Source organism: Chelonoidis abingdonii, chromosome 10 (assembly GCF_003597395.2).
Source record: "Chelonoidis abingdonii isolate Lonesome George chromosome 10, CheloAbing_2.0, whole genome shotgun sequence".
Taxonomy (NCBI): Eukaryota; Metazoa; Chordata; order Testudines; family Testudinidae; genus Chelonoidis; species Chelonoidis abingdonii.
The window spans coordinates 8,775,162-8,796,646 of NC_133778.1; the positions used below are offsets into that span (position 1 = coordinate 8,775,162).

The 21,485-nt window shown below is 44.1% G+C and overlaps 1 protein-coding gene across 3 annotated transcripts in view; it reads left to right on the plus strand.

Annotated features, from left to right (window-relative positions):
* The window catches only part of MCM3AP (minichromosome maintenance complex component 3 associated protein), an 81,979-nt gene that overhangs the window by 26,970 nt on the left and 33,524 nt on the right, over positions 1 to 21,485 (plus strand). For all 3 annotated transcript variants that reach the window (XM_075069903.1, XM_032804119.2, XM_032804120.2), the window contains exons 9-16: positions 129 to 397; positions 2,538 to 2,700; positions 3,473 to 3,633; positions 6,893 to 7,134; positions 7,979 to 8,169; positions 9,284 to 9,384; positions 12,345 to 12,476; positions 14,467 to 14,580. In XM_075069903.1, coding sequence (XP_074926004.1) covers positions 129 to 397; positions 2,538 to 2,700; positions 3,473 to 3,633; positions 6,893 to 7,134; positions 7,979 to 8,169; positions 9,284 to 9,384; positions 12,345 to 12,476; positions 14,467 to 14,580 — 1,373 coding nt within the window. The remainder of the gene's footprint in view (positions 1 to 128; positions 398 to 2,537; positions 2,701 to 3,472; positions 3,634 to 6,892; positions 7,135 to 7,978; positions 8,170 to 9,283; positions 9,385 to 12,344; positions 12,477 to 14,466; positions 14,581 to 21,485) is intronic.

Here is a 21,485-nt window from a genome sequence, read left to right on the forward strand (position 1 = left end):
TTCTCTAGAATGCTTGTGTGAAAAGTTTAAAATACGAATTCCAGCTGGAATTCAAAATGATGTATCTATTTGGCTACGTTTGTAACTATTGCTAAATTTACAAATATTTTGCTTTTCTTTTTGGCCAGGATATAACCCAGCAACATCTTTGTGACCCTCTAACAGTATCCTTGATTGAGAAGTGCACTCGTTTTCATATTCATTGTGCCCACCACTTGTGTGAGGAGCCCATGTCCTCCTTTGATGCCAAGATCAACAATGAGAACATGACTAAATGTTTGCAGAGCCTGAAGGAGATGTACCAGGACCTGGCTAATAAGGGTATTTACTGCGAGAGTGAGGCAGAGTTCAGAGGCTACAATGTGCTGCTGAATCTCAACAAGGGGGATATTCTCAGGTGAATTGTCAGCTTGTCACAGTTGCCTCATCTTTTGCCTCCGGAACATTTTTATAATATAGAATTCATATTTAGAAAATCTTAGATGAAGGCTTTGCTGTTACATTTTTAAAAATACAAATTATCATCATGGAGATGTTACATCTGGCTGAGAGGTGAAAACATTATCTATATTCAGTTTTTGCATTTCATTTCCTGTAACTTACTTTTGAGAGAGCGAAGAAGAAAGAAACTGTTTATGCTGTAATATTTTTAGCATTTGAATCATTCCCATTAGGTTTTTGTTTTTGCCTCTCAGTGAGGCAAATGTAGTGAATGAGGGTCACTTTCAGGGTTCCGTCTAAGCTGTGCACTCGCACAAGAGTTGGTCAAGTGCCGTGCACATCTGGCAACTTCTGTTCAGGTGCCCCTTCCCCCTGCTGCCGCGCTGCTCTTGCCCTCTGCCTTGGAGCCTCTGGCCAGCTGCTTGTTGTGCAGGGGATAATGGTGGGGGGCGCTGATGTCAGGGTCTCTCCTCCCCAACCCCCCCGCCTGTGTACCATATCTCTGCAGAACGGGGATGGCGGGACAGAGCTCAGGAGTTAGAGGGAGTTGCTGGTGGCTGCTGCAGTCTGAATGAACACACACGTACACACGCTCACTCTGCCTCTTTCACACTCACTTCCCAACACATACTTGCATTGTTAGTACCAAGAAGTAACTCCTGCAATGCACATATATTCTCTGTAATTTTATTCTTTCAAAGTGTGTTATTTTAGTTTTTTGACTGGTCTGTGCATTTCATAATTTTATTTCTCTCTTATGCTTAAATTTAATTCTTTGAGAGGTGAGTTCTAAAATGCTTAACTTGTCCTGTCTGGAGTAATTATCCTATGGTAACTATTAAAAGAAATATATTATATCTTGACTTTTGGTTTCCACTGGTAGTGCACATCCGCACATTACCTCAGTGCTGCACATAAAATTCATTCCATACATGGATAGAAAAAAATTAGAGGGAACACTGGTAACATTCACACCTTTGCTGGGAACGGTTGCACTGGAGGTAGTTTTCTGTATGTCTGGGTTAGCAGGTCAGCATCACATTGATTTATATTGTGATGGCTGTATCATTGCCAATGAAAACTATATATTTTTTACATGTAAGCTTAGAATTTGCTGAATATCACAGAATGGAACAAAAATTACAGAGGAACCCTAACAACTGCTCTCTCTGCAAGGTGTGTAATCTGCATTTTTTGCTAGTGTTAAGGCACTGGTTGTGGATAAGGTGTGGAGGTAGATTTTCCTGTGTGTGTCTAATGCAAGCCTTGTGTGTCCTGACAACAGCAGTGCAGGGTGGACTGGGGAAATTTGCAGTGATGTCATAAAAGGGGCAGGGCTTCTGTACTCTGCAGATTCTCAGTGAAGGTGCTCAGAACTTATTTTTCAGTTGCCTAAAACATATTCATTTTCTCAGACTTTCACTTTCTTTCATTAAGGACTATTTATGGGACAAATTTCAAACTTCAACCATTTTTCCTGCAGTTTGTTGTAAAGCATTAACTTATTTTAGCAAAAGAAAACCTTGGTTTTTTATCAGTCCCAAACTGGGTGAATGGAATTTATTAAAATCTTCTTCCTCACCCAGAAAATCTCTAACCTTTGAATATAAACATTTGAATAAATGTCTGTTTGAATATCTAATTACTGAAATAAACAGCCCTATTTTAAATGCGTTAGAAAAATGTTAAATTCCTTTAAGTGCTTCAGTACTACCTTTTTTTTTTTTTTTTCCCTGCCATGTGCAAGTAACTCAAAACTCACTTTTCGGGCTGAGAAAAGCATGAAACTTTAGTCATGGGCGACCTTTTTCAGAGAGTGACCAAATACATATGTTTTAAAATGAATTCACTTCCCAGCCATAACAACAATACCATTATGTTAATGCTAATTGAACTATTACATAAGAGCATAAATGATGAAAGGATACTGCTACTAATTTAATTTACATGCATTAGAGTTATGCTATCAAGGCATCTTTAATTGTGTGAGTGTTTTAAAAGTGGCCATTTTAAAAATATATATTCACAGAGATCGCTGTTCAGCTAAGATCATTAAAGGTTAGATGAAAAAACTCCCATCTTTCTTGTCTCAACAGAGAAGTGCAACAGTTTCAACCTGCTGTCCGAAACTCAGCCGAGGTCAGATTTGCAGTTCAAGCCTTTGCTGCATTAAACAGCAATAATTTTGTAAGGTTTTTCAAGTTGGTGCGAGCAGCTTCCTATCTGAATGCCTGTCTCTTACACTGTTACTTCAACCAGGTAAGAAAAAGGAGTTTGTCTTCTGTACCAGTATCTAATAATACAGTGTGGGCCGGGGTTGATTCAAAGAGCACAAAGCCCAACGCTTATCTATTAAACCCTAATAGTTCTGCCTGCTCTATTCTTTAAGAAAAACCTCAGATTTAGAAAGGAAACAACCAAAATGCCTTTCCACCATGATGCAAAATAGAAAAAGCATTAAAAGACAGGATTTGCTTTCAGAGTGAGTGCATAACCATTTTAAAACTTGATATTCTTACATCCCACAAAATATGGAACATTTTCAGGGTTTGTTTTTTTTATTATTATTTTGGAGTCTCATTTATTCTTATTCTTTGTACTGTCATAGTGCCTAGAAGTCCAGGTCATGGACCAGGCCCCATTGTGCTAGATGCAATACAAGCAGAGAACAAAGAGACGGTCCTTGACTTGTTTTGGGAAATGTCTGTGCTCCAGTGTTGGAAACCCTGAGGCAGTTGTGCTAGTGCATGAGAAACAAAAGAAAACACTCGTAAGGGGCCAGGCGTGGTTCACTGTCCACAATGAGTAAAAGCTAAAAAGCAAACAATGGAAAAAGTGAAAGAAAATGGAATATAAACACTTCTTTCCACTTGAATGCTTGGAGATGGTGGTAATGGATAATGTTTCAAAACTGATTGTCCTATTGACAGTGCCCTCTTAATTGTCTAGGGGTGAAGAGCAGCTCTGTCTAATACATAGTTTATGAGGACTTCCAGAAGTTTAACAGCTATTTGGCTTTTTTTTCCCCCAGATACGCAGAGATGCTCTCAAGTCTCTCAATATTGCCTACACTGTGAACACTCAGAGATCCACTGTCTTTCCTCTGGATAACTTGGTTCGCATGCTACTGTTCAGAGACTGCGAAGAAGCCACTGATTTTATAAGTTATTATGGCTTGAGTGTGTCCGATGGGTAAGAGCAAGGAGAGTTTGTATTTTTGTTAGTGCCCATAAACCTCGTTCAGGGTCCTGTTGTGCTCGCTGCTGTACAAACACATCTTTGATCCAAGAAGAGAGCTGCAGCTTGGCAACAGGAAAGAGATGAGTTAAATCAAGACTGGATTTTTAAAAATTTTTTTTAAAGATCTGTTCTATTTCCAAAGGAATTATTTTGTGGGAAGTTTTGTAGCCTTTGTTATGCAAGAGCTCAGACAAGCTGATCACAGTGTAATCCCTTCTGGCTGTGAAGTCTGTCCCTTCCAGTGGTGCTAGAGCTAACCAAGGCAGACTGCTTTGTCACATTACTACCAGTGGTGGTTAGTAAAATACGCAGAAGATTGTCTCAAAACCTCAGCTGCATGAATTAAAGGGGACTTGCAGCTCTAAATGAAGTAACTATCCAGTCACTATTAAATTCTGTGCTTAATGTTCCTGGTAACCCAAACACACTATTTGTGTCATTAGAAACCTTCAGAACACAGGCTAGGATGTAAGGTGGGACTTTCCAGAGTGTTTAATGTTGGCCCTGCTGCCGCCATTGAAGTCAGGGGCTGTTTTACAATTGACGTAAATGAAAAATGAGTTAAGCCAGTGGTTCTAAAATTTCTGTACTGGTGACCCCTTTCCCGTAACAAGCCTCTGAGTGCTACCCCTCCCTTATAAATTAAAAACACTTTTAAATATATTTAACACCATTATAAATGCTGGAGGCAAAGCGGGGTTTGGGGTGGAGGCTGACCGCTCGTGACCCCCCCAGGTAATAGCCTTGCGACCCCTTGAGGGGTCCTGACCTTCTGTTTGAGAACCACTGGGTTAAGCCAATGCTGAGCACTTTGGGAAATCCCACCCTTCCTATAGGGACATTGGGGCTTTAACTGCATAATCCTAGAGTACATTTGTTTTTATAAATACATGTATTTGAAGGTCATCTTTTGTAGCACCTTGTGCTGCGAAGGCAGCCGGCTCAGCCTTTGGGAGGGAGCGCCTTTCACTGCTGTTCAGTAACTCTAGTGGCTGATCTACGGCAAGGTGGGAGAGAGTTCTGCCTTTAGTCTGGAGGTCGTACAGCAAAAATAGAGGTTTCGCTTGCTTCAGTACATGACTGAATTAAGCTTTATACATCTGCATTTCAGGTTTGCACCAGTTTAAGTAGATCAATTTAAAATTGATTTAGTTACACAAGTACAACTTTTGTAGTATCGACACGACCATGAGAACTAGGGTTTTGTTTTTGAAAGTAAGCCGAGTAAGATGGCAATCTCAAAAAAAAAAAAAAAAAAGGGGGGGGGGGGGAGCAGGGGAAGGGAAGCAGGTTCTGCGTGGCCAGCCTGGTGCCACCCTGCCTCATCTGAGCCCTGGTTTCACTGAGCTAGGCTTGGATAGTGTACACGGTACTGTATATGCTTTTTTCATTGTAAAGACCTCTTTGGGCTGCGGTAGGGGAAGGGCATGCTGCATGGCATGTAGTGTGATGAAAAGCACGGTGTTAGGGCAAAGTATAGGAAGTACACAGCCCCGTGGAAAAGTTACCTTTTCTTTTTTAGCGTTTTCTGAGGCTAGGACTCGTCCAATGGGAGACGTGAAGTTGCAGTCAATATCTAATACCTGCAGAAAGTGCTTGTATATTCTGAGACCCACTCCTGAGGGCATTCTGCGCCAAAATATTAAAAATTATATGCCAAAATATTAAAACTTCTGTACACAATATTTTAAAATTCTGCAAGTTTTATTTGTCAATAAATAAATGCAGAGGCTCCAGCATGGCAGTTGGGAGCACAGGCCACTGGCTGCACAAAGGTGAGAGGTCACCCTGTAGCCCTTCCACCCCCGGGACACGGACTTAGCTGTGAGGCTGCACCCAACCCTGACACAGCACAAGGCCTAGGCCTGGCCCTCAGACATCCTAGGCCCCTGCCCCTCTGCACCAGGCACACCAGGTGTGGGGCAGGCAGGCAGGCGCAACCAGGCAGGATCCAAGTGTGGAGGGGCTCAGTGAGGAGGATCCAGGTGTGGAGTGAGAAGATTCTGTGTGGGACAAATTGGGTGCAGGCAACTCAATGTGGCGGCTAGGTGTGGGCGGATCTGGATGCACAGAGGCTCGTTTGGGGGGGGTTCCAGGTGCAGGGGCAATGGGACTATGTAGGGGCTCCCAAGTGAAGGTGGTTGGGGCTCAGCAGAGGGGTCTGGGTGTGGGGGATTCTCAGTGGGGGGGGGGTGCTGGGTGCTAGTGGAGTGGGGGTTGGGGGTCTGGGTGCAGCTAGTTGGGAGTCAGTGTCATGGGAGTGTGGATGTGGGGGCTCATGGTGGTGCAGAGGGTGGGGCATCAGGGTTGGGGTTTGAGTGCAGGGAGCTCAATGGGGTCCAGGGGTGGGGTCCAGAGGCAAGGTGCAGGGTGGCTCCAGCTGCAGGGATTAAATTTCAGTGCAGTAGAGTCCGGATTTGGATGGCTAGTGGGATTCTGGATGTACCAGGTGAGGCTTGGCAGGGGTGTCTGGATATGGGAGGTCTGGATGCGTGGGGGTTGAGTGGATAGGGGAGCAGTTCCCCATACAGTTAACCCTCTCCCTGACAGCTGAAGACCGATGGGGGCAGGAAGCAGAAGAAGATGCTGAGCTTCCTGCAGCTGGGGGAGGTTTCTGGGGTGGGTCTGACACAGCCCCAGCCACTCCTTGCAGGGGAGGAGGAAGTCCCATGCTCTCCTGCCTTCAACCCAGACAGGACTAGCATCTGATCCTGGCTCAGGATAGGAGCCACCAGTGGCTGGGGTGTCTTCAGCCCCACAGTGATTTACCTCTCCATCGGCTGCTCCGGGTGCCTGAAACAATGTACCTATGCTGCTAGGCAGTAGTATGTGACTGCTCTTTGCTTCCCTATCAGAAAGTTATTTTTCTGCAGGGAAGCAAAGAAATCTGCAGGGGACATGAATTCTGCACATGCTCAGTGGCACAGAATTCCCCCAGGAGTACTGAGAGTTTGGAAGGCTTTCATTAAAACCACTTGTTTTCTATTTATCATCCACTGTCATATTTTAAGCTTTTTTAGTGAAACAAAGCAGAAGTAATCTTCAGTGAAGTTAATTGTATTTTTTTTTTAACTATTATAAAATCAGGTGGGTGAAGAAAAGTACACTAATAAATCTGAATGTTTTACCTCATTCCCTGTGTCCCCCAGGATTTGTACAGGCTCCAGCTGTTACAACACTGATTGTCTGCTTGTTTGTTTTTTTCCACTAGTTATGTGGAGCTGAATCGCTTAGCTTTCCTGGAGTCTGAAGGATTGCCCAAACCAAGAAAGTCATTGTTTGTTAAGCAGAAGCTAACTGCATCCATTGGAGAAATTGTAAATGGAAGAGCATTACCTCCAGTACCTCGCCATGTACCCGTATGTAGCTTCAATGGGCAGAACAAGTACACAGGAGGGAGCACTGCTGGGGAACCAGCCAGCAGCATCCAGAAAGCCAGTGTGAATGTGACAGGTAAGAGCAGGTGGACCTAGCCAACATCTGAACTGCTGCTCAGAGACCTCAGGTCCAGTCACATTTTGCTTTGTTGGTTTTTCCCAATTTACTTGGGTTAAAGCTGTGTGAATTTTGCATGGATGGTCAATGAAATAGAAAGCACAACTTGCTTCAGTGGCTGCTTTCCCCATGTGTTCGAGCAAATAAGCTTTGTGGCAAGAGTGTCCTCAAAACAGCAAATGTATTAATGGAAATCAAATTTCGAGCTCCCCACCATGAGTGTTCGTAGTGATACCTGATTCTAAAAAGTTTCACTCAGCCAGTCAGGGAGTAGAAACCATACCTCCGTTTCCAGTCAGAAACTAGCCAACAAAAGTCGAACGTTGAATCCTGAACATGTGCAGCAAAATGCTTGTGAATGATTAATAAACCGAGAATTGGTTCAAGAAAGTAATGAACTCCTTGCAGACAAGTTGCAAATAGAGTTTACGATTTGCAGTATCAGACAGACAAAATATAAAAATATCATATTGCTTAACCATAACCACCTAAAACAGGCTGTGTGTTTAGTTTGTGTAAGAGAAGGAAGTGTGCACATGTAAGTGCCAAGCTCATTCCTTCTTAGTCCTTAAAATAGTCTTTGCATCATAAATAAATTCTCAATTAATACAGTGTGTAATCTGAGGCAAACGAGAATGTCTGCAGTTAATTACAGTGCACTGAGCCTTCATGAGAGCTCATATTTATGACAATGCGATTTATCAAACAGGCCAACTTTTAAAGAGAATTACTTTGGTCTGTTAAAAGTTATGCAGACTGCTGCAGTTTTGTCTTTTGTTAATGAGTGGATGTTTTCCTGCAGAAGGAAGGATAGAAGAGAAAGGTGTGGAGTCTGAAGGGACAGTGATACAAGTCCAGCCTCCAGCTGAGCTTTTGCCTTCACTGTTACCTCGTCCTCCAGCGCCACTGCCTCCTGCAGTACAGTCTCCCTTTCAGCCGATTGTGGAGCCTGAGCTTCCACCTTCAAAACCTCAGCCTGTGTTCACAGACATGGTAAGAGACCTTGCTCCTAAAAACCACAAGCTCTGGAGAAATGCATGTTGAATATTATTTCAGTTGCTCTTTTGTTACATAGTTGTCAATACTGGAGTTGGACAATTTCTTTCCTGTTTCTAAATCTTTGTATTAAGATCATAGAGACCAGAGAGAGTCAACTGCTCCAGATAATTGTTATCCCAAACTTTCAGAAACAAAGGGAAACTTGGGAACAGTTTCATTGTGGAATTTGGGGAAACTTGGTTCCAGTTATTAATGGGAGCCAAATGTCTGATGAGCCATGCTGAAAATGTCACCTACTTACTATGACCTTGTCACATCTCTCAGGCTAAGCAAGATTGTGTATGGTCAGTGTTTAGATGGGAGACCTCTAATGAAAACTAACAATGGCGCAAAAACTACTGATCGTGATTCAGCAGGTGGCACTTTTTTTAGTGAGTCACGTACTGAACCAGTCCCCAGAATAGCGGTGTGTCATCTTCTAGATGAGACCTAAACAGAGGTCCTTTGCGCAAGAGTCGGGGTGTTGACTTTGAGTCGTGGACACATACCAGTTTGGGTGATTCTGTGCTATGTGCCCTCACTTCCTCCTGCAGTTTTAATTGGGTTTGGTGGGATTCTTCGATGAGTATCCTGAACTGTTGTGTAAGGCTGCATGGAATCGTGCTATTGCTGCCGTGTTCCACTTCAGTGACGGGTAAGGCCAGTGCATTGAAAGGGAAGTAGCTGTTTAATTAAATTAGATTTTCGAAACTGTACCCCTTGGAGAAAAATGTGTCATACATGAAAATACTACTTTTGAGATATTAAGAAAAATCAGTTACTTATGTGTTATACTCTTTTTTTGCAGGTTTAATTCAGGAGTTGCTTTTCTTTTTTAGTGGAGTTAATGTTTTATGCTTCTGGTATTTGATAGTGATGGGAAAAAATGGCATAATGGGATTCCATATTGTTTCGACTTCCAGATTATTTGCTCTGTTTACAAGTAAAAAGATAGGTTTTCTGACTGCCAGCCACATACATTCACCAGTTCTAAAGAGTCCTTCCCCCAAATGATGCCGATGTGCAATGCTGTATAAATATCAAACACTCAGTCTCAGTATCTTTGTAGGACATTGCAGAAGTGTTGGAAGGCCTGGTGCATGAAGTTCTCAAAGGAGAGTGCAGAGAAATCGGCAAGACAGGAGCAGCTTACGTGACTGCAGCTATGTGGTAAAGGCAATTGTTATTACTATTATTGACATTTTAGGGGCCTGTCACCATCTAGGTGTCACTTTGCCTTACTAGCAACTAGCTGAAGATGACAAAACTGTCATTTTTATTGGGGAGGGGGAGGTGTCCAAGTGGCAGGATATTTTCATTTTATTTTTATTTAAAGTGATGATAATGTCAGGATTGATAGGGCCAGTGCTGGTTCTCTCCCCATGCTTAAAATGACACTTTTTCTCTCCTGAAATGTGTCTTGTGTGTATATTTAAAAATAAAAAAGCACCTTGATAGTCCTTCCAGACTGTAGGCTGTGATAGTTCTAAGGTCCAGGTGATTAGGCTGAGTGAAAACCATATGCAGTCAGTCCACTAGTCTGGAAAGGACTATTGGGTTAACTCCATCCATCCAGGGCAACAGAGGCATCACATTGAGCAAAATTCTCGGTTGCCAAATAACTTTCCTACATAGTCCAGGCTACTGTGTTTCAGCTCCAGTCTGCTCTTTCTGTTGCCACAGAAGTAGCTCAGTGTGCTGGTTCTGCTTTGATCTGATAGCGAATGCTGTGGATCTTGGGGAATTCTTCAGCACTCTTTCCCTTCTTTCTCTTCTCATTCTCCTTTCTACTGCCCCACAGTTGCTGAGAACCATGAGAAGTAGGGAAAGACATTTGGAGGGGTCAAGGCTGCAACCCCAAGGCAAATCAGTAACTTAGCTCTCACCCCTGTGGCCGCAGTCTGGCTGAGGGGGAACTGTGGTGCCCATTACCCCTCCCTACCCCCCAATATGTTGTTGGCAGGGAAGATGCCCAGCTTCCCTCACCCCCTTTACAGTTCTGTTCTGTCAGTGCTTCCCAGCGAGCAAAGGTCCCTTTGAGTCCTTATTTGTTGAGGAATCACAGAAGAACTACACTTTTTGGAAATCCAGGTCTTCATCAAAGTTCTATTCATCAAACTAGGTTTTCAAAAACAGCGTTTGAATGATCTCTGATGCTACTTAGTGTCATTATCCAGGGGAGGGCTGTCCCCTCCGTGGCTGTGCCAGAGCTCAGGTTCAGTGGCCAGAGCATGTCAGCTTTAGCCACTCACTTACTGGGTCACCAGCCGGCCTGCAAACAGAGCGCTAGGCTTGCTGCTCAGGCACATTTCACTTTTTGGTTTGTCTGTCGGGTCAGTCCATGTTGGAATAGTGAACTGTGCCCTAGCTGATATCAACTCTGAGTGGGTGAGCTCAGCTTCGGGAGGGTCAGAATGACAGTTTGATCACCAGGTATGGGCAAAAAAAGTTAGCAGAAGCAGTTGATTTTGTAAACATACCTTTTTAGAGAGACTGTTGTGACAATCTGCGGGGTTCTCAGAACTGTGAGCCACTGGATCACCCCTCTCAGCCTCAGTAAGTGAGAGCTTTGCTTCCGCTGAGTGATGTGTCAGCTCCCTGACACACCAGCCTCTTTGCATGCCAGCCAACTCTTCAGCACCCTGCCAGTCCAGACCAGGCCTAAGCAGGTAGCCATCAGTGAAGCCCAATTCTCGAGTTCCTCAGAGATGTCTCCCTGTAGTGCTCAGTACCTCTATTGTAGCATCCACAAAACCTTATCAAGTTTGCTGCTCCTTTACAGAGACTGTGCCAAGCAGCCTATTACCTTAACTGGAGTGAGCAAACACACTGTTTTTGTCAAAGCACTGGGTTGGTTTGTAGTAAAAGTAAAGTACGTTTATTAATGGCAGGACAGTTTAAATTATATCGGGTAGAAGGAATTAAGATAGAAATGGTTACAAATAAACAGAAGTAAGAATACACTTCTAAGACTTCTCTATAACTTTATAAATTAGAGCCGTTTGTTCAAAGAAGTTTTCTCTCACCACTCCTTTCTTCCAACATGACTGATCAGTTTTTTAGCCAGTACCTTTTACAGAGCTCAAAGTACTCGGTCCCTTTGTCTCCTGAGGTGAAAGGTAAATTAAGGGTTCTCGTCCCCTCTTTCTATAGACCAGTAAACCTCTGAAATGTATTCTTCTGAAAGATCTCCCCAGGTAAAGTTCCTTTTCCCTGCTGTGTAGATGCCTTGCTGTGTGGTGTAGGCTCCAGGCTGGTTCCTCCCTTGCTGGGGAGTTTTTGCAAATGATCTCTTTCTGCAGGCATACCTCGTTTGAGATGGTGGCCTCTTTCCTTTGTCTGGGGAAAACGTCTCTCTCAGTTCCCTCTGACATGCCTGGTTTAAACACATTTTAGTCACATTTCCAGCACATCTGTGAAGTTCTGTGTGGGTTAACTGCATATACATCATTCAAGTATATTAATGACCTGTGAGTTATTAGTTTTCCAGTGATATATTACAATGCCACCTGTTGGCTAAATATCATGACAGTAGCATGTCATGTTTCATTAGGGTACTCTTAGGGTCATAGCTGTATCACAGGAATCCCTTGCTCAAATGATTCCAAAATTTGGACCACCAGCCCTGCCTTGTATTTTAATGAGGCACAACATATTTCAAGACAAGCATGTGGGTTTTAGAGCACTTAGAATAGTTGTCTTGTAAACAGTGACTCAACCTTAATTAAAGCAGAGCTTCAGCTCCACTATAATGAGATCCCTAAGGGTGAAAGAGACATTTTCTTACCATAAATGGTCATCTTATTACAGAAAATCCACTAGTCCTTACTTCTTTCCACCTTTGTAATTGTGGGCTGGCAAGTTATTAATTGGACCTGATACGCAGTAGCCAGGAATGTATCTGACAAACTGTTTGAGTGCTAAGAATTTTGATCAATGAGTTGCCTCAGTGGTCCTGGATGGGCAGTCAACCCATTCATCCTTTCTATTGAGTGGATAGTCGTCTTTGCTATCAAATCAGTGTTTGATATGTCTAATTTAAATAGATTTAGGAAACAAAAATGGATCTGAGCTGGAGTGTGGTGTTAAAGGAAAAGAAAAACACAAAACCGCTGCCTTTCTTCATGCAGTGCCTCTGATGCCACCGTAGAGGAACTCTTGACTGAAGTAATGATGGAGCTTCTCAGGCAAGTTGCAGCAGATGTAATCAGTGCAGAAAGAGAGCGAGTCAAAGAGGAAAAACGCAGAGCAGAAGAAGAGAAGTGAGTAGTTTTGTTTCTTATAGATCAGCAGGTGAAAACTTGAGGGACTGGATGGTTGAATGAACTGGTAATGGGCATACTCACTAGCGATGGAAATGTTGGTTAAAAAAGTTAACCGGTTAAAGAATTAAAATGACTTTGTTTGGCCAGTTAACTGTTAACTGAGGTAGCGGGGCGGGGTGGGGGGTCTTTGGGGCTAATGTGACCGGGGCTGGGGACCGGCTCAGCGTGGCTGGGGCTGGGGTCTGGCATGGCACGTTCAGGGCTGGGGTACCTCCTGGCGGCCCGACGTGGGGCTGCCGGGATTAATGGTTAATTTTGGTTAACAGGTAAGCCTAATGCATTCCTAGAACTCACCCTTACTTTGAGGTCGTCAGCATGAATCAAACCCCAGGATAGTCATCAGTCAGATGGCTTCTTTCTGTTAAAAAGTCTAAATTTACCTTGGGGTGTTTTTTTTTTTCTTTTCTTTTCTTTATTTAACGCTTCTCTAATATATTTTAGCTGTAAATTGTAAAAAGATCTTTTAAAAAAATGTTGTTTTATTGTGTCTCTTTTTAAAACTGATTGAATCAGAGCGATACTTAATAATGACACCCAAAGTGGAGAATATGGCTGCCACGGCACCGGGTGAGCTATACCCGTGACCCCTCACTAGTTCATTCCTTCCAAGTGACAGAGCTAAACAGGGAACCCTGCCCTTCACCTCAATCTTAGACTGGTCCCACAGGTCACAATATCCCTGCTCACCAGCTGTGTTCCCTCAGCAGGTCCAGCTGTGTTTGGCACCTGCTGTTGACTTTGCGGTGGGAGCCTTTGACCACTATGAAAATGCAGCGACAGAGAATAGCTTTTTTTTTTTTTTTTTAAAGTATTATTTATCCATAGGAATGAAATAAACAGAGGACGGGGTTAAAATAACAAAAGTCCTATCTGCATATTTCCTTACCTAAACCTTCCTTGAAAGTTTAGGTGGTCCCATTTGTCCCAGACACACACACACACACCCGCGCCCCTCCAGCTTTGGGACAGGATAGAGCAACGCAGTCTGCACTCCTGTAACCTCCGCCTCTCAGTCTGAGCCTCAGTCAGGGTCTCCCCCTGAATTCGCAAGCAGTCTTTTATCTATTTCAAAGTCCCTTTATTTGACCTGAGACCCCTGGGCATCTTGCTGAGGGAGGATATTGCAAATAGACTTCCAGCAGTAGATTCACTATCTTGTCTATTAAACACTGGCAATGGCCTTCCTTCCTGGAGATGTGTAAAACTTCACAGGATTGAGTTAGCTCTTTGTCTGCCATGTAGCAGATAGTCTGAGAGTAACTGTATCTTTCCACCCTTGGAACAAATAACAGAGCAAAGGTTTTGCCAAGTACCTAGGGATGTTCTGACACTCTTTCTGAATAATGTATCTACAGTTCCCTCTTAATGATTTTGTTTCATACATTCATATGATAAGCATTCCCCTAAAGAAACCAACATACCGCATTCATAAAGCATTACAGAGCAGTTTCTGCTTATCCCATGTACCATATGTCTCCTGCCTGTAGAACACACTGGGTGGACATGCAGTGGGAGTTCTCGTGTGCCCCCACATACCACTGTCACCCCAAAACTTCTGAGTGTGAAACTGGGCCCTAGTCCTGCCACTTCCTCCTCCCTTCTGGCTTCTAGGGGGTGAAAAGGGTGGCAACCCCTCATCTCTCATGGTACCAGCTGCCCTGGCAGTGGCTTAGGAGTTATCTTCCATTAAGTATTTTAAGAAACAGTCCTTGATCGGTTGGTGCAAGGGGACAGGTCTCACCGCCTGCAAAACCAGTCGTGCTGCAGAACGTTTACCTCTGCTATTTTTAGAAAGAAAAGCCCAATGTGGAGGTTAATTATTCTGTCTCAAAATTATCTGTGGTGTTGATATGGCATGTGTTTGTTGCAAAACCTGTTTGATGATCTGTCAGTCCTTATTTGTGTATAATTTGTTTCCATCATTTAGGCAGAAGCAGGAAAGAGAACAGCTGATAAAACAGTTGAGCCATTCACTGGGTGCGGAGCTGACAGAAGAAGTAATAAAGGAAGGTGTTCAAGAGACTTCAACTAGTGAACTAAAGTAAGTGCAACATTAGCTATGTAGAGTGTGCAGTATGTTGTATATCACAATGCCTGCATTGTAAACGTCTTTCCTGAGAAAGTAAGACTCTGGCAAGCAGTGGTGGACATCTCGCTGCTCCTTTTGTTGGACCCAATACAGGGTGAATGGAACCATTCTGAAGAACATAATTTGGTTAAATTTTCAAGCAATTCACTATGCACAATTTACTTCTAACATTTTCATCAGTAGGTTCTGAAAAACCAGGCAAAAAAATCTATTGTACGCTTAAACATCACCTGCAAAGGAGTAAGGAAAACATGGACTCGTCCCTTTTACTATTTAATGATGTATAAGGAAGGCCAGAATGTGTTTTGTGGTTTTTTTTTTTTTTTTTTTTTTTAGTATTGTATATTGTTAACTCTCAAACCTTTAACTGAGGGGTAGGATGTCAACTCTTTGATGTGAACTTCTTTTCTTCAGAATGTTAATTGAGCCAGGAATAAGGAGCCTCTTAGATTTGCAGAGGCAGGCGCTACCTTCATAGGTGTTCTGCCCCTTGCTGGTGCTGCATTGACCCTCTGTTCTTCACTAGTCGAATTGCTCCTCAAGGAGCTTTGCTGCTATTAGCTTGCTTGCTCTTGTGATTGTTCAATACCAGTCTCAAAGCGAACCCAGAGGTAGTTCATGCAACTCCAGGCTGAAGCTGTTGCTTCTGGACTGTATCTTTGTGAAGTATATAATTACACCTGAAGTTAAACCTCTCTAGAAGGAAGGTGTGGGGTGAGGGAACAGGGAGACAAAAGATGGCCATGCACCAGAGGAAGAAGAATGTTCAGCTTCTAGTAAATTTGGAACGTCTCATATCTGTCGACAGCAATCCCTCTGTCCAATAAAGAAACAGTAGCTTTGACTTGATCTAATTGTTACACCATGAAACTCTGTCATGATTTAGGGTGAGCTGTACCTTTGGTCTGTCGTGCTCTCTCTCCCTGCCTATCCCTTCCAAGTGATAGCCCCGTGTACTTCTCTCAGGATGGAATCCCACAATTCGCCCCACCCCTTAGACCGTCTCCCTAGGTCACAGTACCCCTAGAACATATAAGAACATAACAACGGCCGTACCGGGTCAGACCAAAGGTCCATCTAGCCCAGTATCTGTCTACCGACAGTGGCCACTGCCAGGTACCCCAGAGGGAGTGAAGCTAACAGGCAATGATCAAGTGATCTCTCTCCTGCCATCCATCTCCATCCTCTGATAAACAGAGGCTAGGGACACCATTCTTTACCCCTCCTGGCTAATAGCCATTTATGGACTTAGCCTCCATAATTTATCCAGTTCCCTTTAAACATGTTGTAGTCCCAGCCTTCACACCTCCTCATGTAAGGAGTTCCACAGGTTGACTGTGCGCTGTGTGAAGAAGAACTTCCTTTTATTTGTTTTAAAGCTGCTACCTATTAATTTCATTTGGTGACCCCTAGTTCTTGTAGTAGGGAAAAGTAAATAACTTCCTTATTCACTTCCTCCACATCACTCATGATTTTATATACCTCTATCATATCCCCCTTAGTCTCCTCTTTTCCAGCTGAAGAGGCCTAGCCTCTTTAATCTTTCCTCGTATGGACCTCTCCAAACCCCTATCATTTATTCCCTTTCTCGAACTTTTAGTGCTAGAATATCTTATTATGAGAGTAGGAGACACATCTGTACACGTATTCGAGATGTGGTGTTCATGGATTTATCTAAGGCAATAATCATATTTCAGCCTTAGGCCACTCTACACTACGGGAATATCGAATTAGCTAAATCGGTTTTATAAACTGATATTATAAATTCGATTCATGTGGCACACTAGGCAGAGAATTCGGTGTTGTGCGTTCCATGTCCAAGCTAACGTCGATTTCTGAAGCATTGCATTGGGTAGCTCTTCCGTAGCTGCAGTCCCCGCCTTGGAATCTGGTTATCATTATTGTCGTGGGTGGTTCTGGGTAATGTCGTAGTCAGCTCCTTCTCCGGGAAAACATCAGCTGACAATCCTTTCACAGCCGTTTTTCCCTGGATTGCCCTGGCAGACGCCATAGCAACGGCAACCATGGAGCCCGTTCAGCTTTTTTTTTTCCGCACCGTATGTGTACTGGATGCCTGCGGAGAGAGAGGAGATACTCCAGCGCTACGCAGTAGCATTCACTTGCTTTTGCAATGATAGCAGAGATGGTTACCGGTCGTTCTGTACCGTCTACTGCTGGAGTAAACTGGCAATGAGATGACGGTTATCTCTCCTCCTCTGTACTGTCCACTGCTATCATGATGCCCCTGGCTGAAATCGGCCGGGGGCGCAACGCAAAAGCAAAATTGGGATTGACTCACTTGGGACTGAGTCAATCCCTCCCTATGGTTTCTAAAAATAGGGCAAGTGTATTAGAGGACCAGTGTATCAGAGCAACAGCTGCTCCATGTCAGTATTCACAGGGGTGCCCCTGCAACAACCCCACCGCGTTGCTTCCTCCTCCCCAGCCTTCCTGGTACCGTGGCAGTGTCCTGCCCATTGTTGTCATGAAGTAATAAAGAATGCAGGAATAAGAAACAGAGTGTTAGTGACATAAAATGAGGGGGAGGCAGCCTCCCGGCTGATGATAGTCCAGGCAGACATTAAGCGTGTGGGGGAGAGGAGCCCAGCATGCTGCTGCTATGACAGTCCAGGCAGTACAGAATCTTTTCTTACACAGGAAGGGAGGGAGCTGAAGCCCCAGTTGCTATGAATGAAGCTGGTATTAGCCGTTCTGTCCATCTACTGGAAGTAACCAGCAATGTTGGCCTCGATGTCAACATGTTAGATATTCATGAGGACGGTTACTAGTCCTAATTGCACGTCTACCACCGGGAGGGGAGAGGGAGAGGAGCGGATACTGCTCTCACGCTGCAGCATCGCGTCTACAGCAGCATTCAGTACACATAGGGTGACATTGAAAGAAGTCAAGAAAGATTTCTTTCCCTTTCTTCACGTGGGGGAGGGGAAAGAAACTGAGGAGCTATTCCCTGAACCACGCCAGACACTGTGTTTGAACCTACAGCAATTGGGAGCTCAAGCCAAGAATGCAAATACTTTTCAGAGACTGCTGTGGACTGTGGGATAGCTGGAGTCCTCAGTACTCCTCTCCTCCATGAGCATCCATTTGGAGTCTCTGGCTTCCCGTCACACTTGTCACGCAGCGCTGTGTATCCTGGAGATTTTCTTTCAAAACGCTTTGGCATTTCGTGGTCTGTAACGGAGCTCTGATACAACAGATTTGTCTCCCCCATAAGCGATCAGATCTAGTATCTCCGTACGGTCCATGCTGGAGCTACTTTTTTGGATTGAGACTGCCATGCCACCGTGCTGATCAGAGCTCCACGCTGGGCAAACGGGAAATGTAATTCAAAAGTTATCGTAGGGGCTTCCTTTTACACTGCCCGTTGCATCGAGTTCAGATTGCTGTCCAGAGCGGTCAGTGGTGCACTGTGGGGATACTGCCGGAGGCCAATAACGTCGATTTCCGTCCACAACAACCGTAAGCCGATATTGTTTATATCGAATTTAGCGCTAACTACCTCTCGTCGAGGATGGAGTACAGAAATCGAATTAAAGAGCCCTTTAATCGATAAGGGCGTTGTAGTGTGGACGGTACACGCGTTAAATCGATTTAAACGCTCCTTAAATCGATTTAAAACGCGTAGTGTATGACAGGCCTATCTCTATCCCCTTTTTAATGGTTCCTAACATCTTTGTTTGCTTTTTGACCGCCTCTGCAACTGCGTGGACACTCAGAGAACTATCCACGATGACTCCAAGACTTTTTTCCTGACTCGTTATAGCTAAATTAGCCCCCATCATATTGTATGTATAGCTGGGTTATTTTGTCCAATGTGCATCACTTAACATTTATTCCACATTAAGTTCATTATTGCCATTTTGTGCCCAATCACTTAGTTTTGTGAGATCTTTTTGAAGTCTTCACAAACACTTTCGTTTAACTATCTTGAGTAGCTTAGTATCATCTGCAAACTTTGCCACCGTCACTGTTTCCCCATTCTCCAGATCATTTATGAATAAGTTGAATAGGATTGGTCCTAGAGACTGACCCTTGCGGAAGCCACTAGTTACTCTCCTCTTCATTTTGAGAATTTACCATTAATTCCTACCCTTGTTCTGTCTTTAGCCAGTTCTCAGTCCATGAAAGACCTCCTTTATCCCATGACAGCTTAATTTACGTAAGAGCCTTTGGTGAGGGACCTTGTCAAAGGCTTTCTGGAAATCTAAGTACACTAGTCCACTGGATCCCCTTGTCCACATGTTTGTTGACCCCTTCAAAGAGAACTCTAATAGATTAATAAGACACGATTTCCTTTACAGAAACCAGTTCATTATGCTCAACAGTTTGTCTTTCTATATGTCTGACAATTTTATTCTTACCTATTGTTTCGACTAATTGCCCGTACCTGATGTTGACTTACCGGTCTGTAATGCCGGGATTACCTCTAGAGCCCTTTTAAATAATTGGCGTTACATTAGCTAACTTCCATCATTGGGTACTGAAGCCGATTTAAAGGACAGGTTACAAACCTTAGTTAATAGTCCGCACTTCATATTTGATTCTTTCAGAACTCTTGGGTGAATGCCATCTGGTCCCAGGTGACTTGTTAACTGTTGAGTTTATCAATTAATTCCAAAAACCACCTCCTCTAGTGACACTTCAATCTGTGACAGTTCCTCAGATTTGTCACCTACAAAAGCCTACCCCTGTTTATGAACCATGCTTCCTACCTATCCCTATCCCTGTTTATGAACCATGCTTCCTAAGCACGTCCATCCAGTTTTGGCCCCAGCTGTAGACTACCCTGTGGAACCCTATGATCAGTAAGAAAATGCAGGGACATCAAACAGCTTCTTCAGAACAAAGTCTTTATTTATCCAAAGGATCATCACAATCTGAGAGAAGAGAGTTAAAACAACAAAAGGCCTATACACTCATTGTCTTAAGAACATAAGTTCGGCCACACTGCGTCAGGCCAAAGATCCATCTACCCCAGTATCCTGTCTTCCGACAGTGGCCAGTGCCTGGTGCCCCAGAGGGAATGAACAGGACAGGGAATCATCAAGTGAGCCATCCCCTGTCGCTCATTCCCAGCTTCTGGCAAACAGAGGCTAGGGGACACCTTTCCTGCCCATCCTGGCTAATAGCCATTGATGGACCTATCCTCCATGAATTTATCTAGTTCTTTTTTGAACTCTGTTGTGATCTTGGCCTTCACAACATCCTCTGGCAAGGAGCTCCACTGGTTGACTGTGCATTGTGTGAAGATATATTTTTTTGTTTTACACCTGCTTCCTATTAATTTAATTGGTGACCTCTAGTTCTTGTGTTATGAGAAGGAGTAAATAACAATTTATTTACTTTCTCTACAAAAAGTCTTACCTAAACCCTAGCATTTCCCCCACATGTAGTTAGTGTTGCCAACTTCAAGAGATCAGAAATCATGAGTTAGGCCCCCAAAATCATGACATTTTAAAGAAAGATGATACTGTGCTTTTAGGTCAGTCTCTTGATTTTTGAACTTCCGCTGCCCGTCTTCAGGGTTTGTGCATGTGACAGTTGTGTTAACCACTCTCCCACATGTACTGGATAAAGTGAGTTTGGCCCTGCTGCAAGAGCTTTCACCCTCACATCTGCCCATCTCCCGCCACGCAATCCTGTCCCCCCCCCAGCTCCCCTCAGTTCAGCCCCATCCTCAGTTCAGTCCCCCAGCCCCTATCATCACCACCCCATCAATTCACCCTCCCACCACTCACCCCATCTGCCCAGAACCTACCATTAATTCAGCCCTCACCCTCCTCACTTCAGCCCCCCTGCAGCCACCATGCCATAGTTCAGCCCCCCCAGCCTCACCTCTGCTCCTTAGGATTCCTTATGCTTCCCAGGCCTGTGGGGTTGCAGTGGTCTGTGGGGTTGCAGTGATCCCCTCTCCCACGTTCCACACTGGCAGGGGAGCAGCCGCCCAGGGCTGACAGCAAGACCCCCGGCCGCGCCCCTGGTGGCTGACAGGATTTCTAAATAAAATTTAAGCCTCATTTTTAGAACTCTCAAACATGGGAATTTTTTTTCCCAATTGATTCAGGGCTTGTCTATACTGCGTCATTGTTGACACAACTTTTGTCTTTCATGGGTACTTAAAAAAGCTCCCTGTGAAAGACAAAAGTTTTGCCGTCGCAAGTGGGAGTTTGAACGCGGCTTTGTCGCTCCTGCCGACAAAGCTACTGCAACTCACGGGGCTGGAAGTATTTTGTCAGCAAAAGTGCTAACAATACACCGACAGAAAGTGTTCACACACGCTGCCTTTTAGCGACAAGGCTGTGTCGACCCAGCCTTGTCGCTAAAAGCTGCGTAATGTAGACAAGCCCTCAGTTGCTTATTTGAAGTTTGGCTCTCCCCCTCTTCTTTATACCTCAGATGAAGTTTCTGTTCCCTGCTGGGGTGTCTCTCCCCCTACCTCCACTTGTTAGCTTGATAGCTTTGTTTGTCTGATATATAAGTGCATTCTCATTGTCTTTCAAAGTACTTTGGGATTAACTACCCAGTGGAGAAACCACATTCCTTTGTTTGTCCTGTTTGACTGTAAACCAATCTTAAGAACATGTTGAGGTTGAAAACAATCCTGACATTTGAGAGTTTTATAGCAAGATCATGAGTGAGGTTTAATTTTACTCAGGGCTAGTCTACACTGGCAACACTAAAGCACTGATGTGCCTTGTGTGGTCATGGTGCAGCGCTGGGAGACAGCCACCTCCACCAGAGGTGTAGCTCCCAGCGCTGGGGCACTGTTTACACTGGCACTTTGCAGCACCGCAACTTGCTGTACTCAGGGGGCTGTTTTTTCACACGCCGGAGCG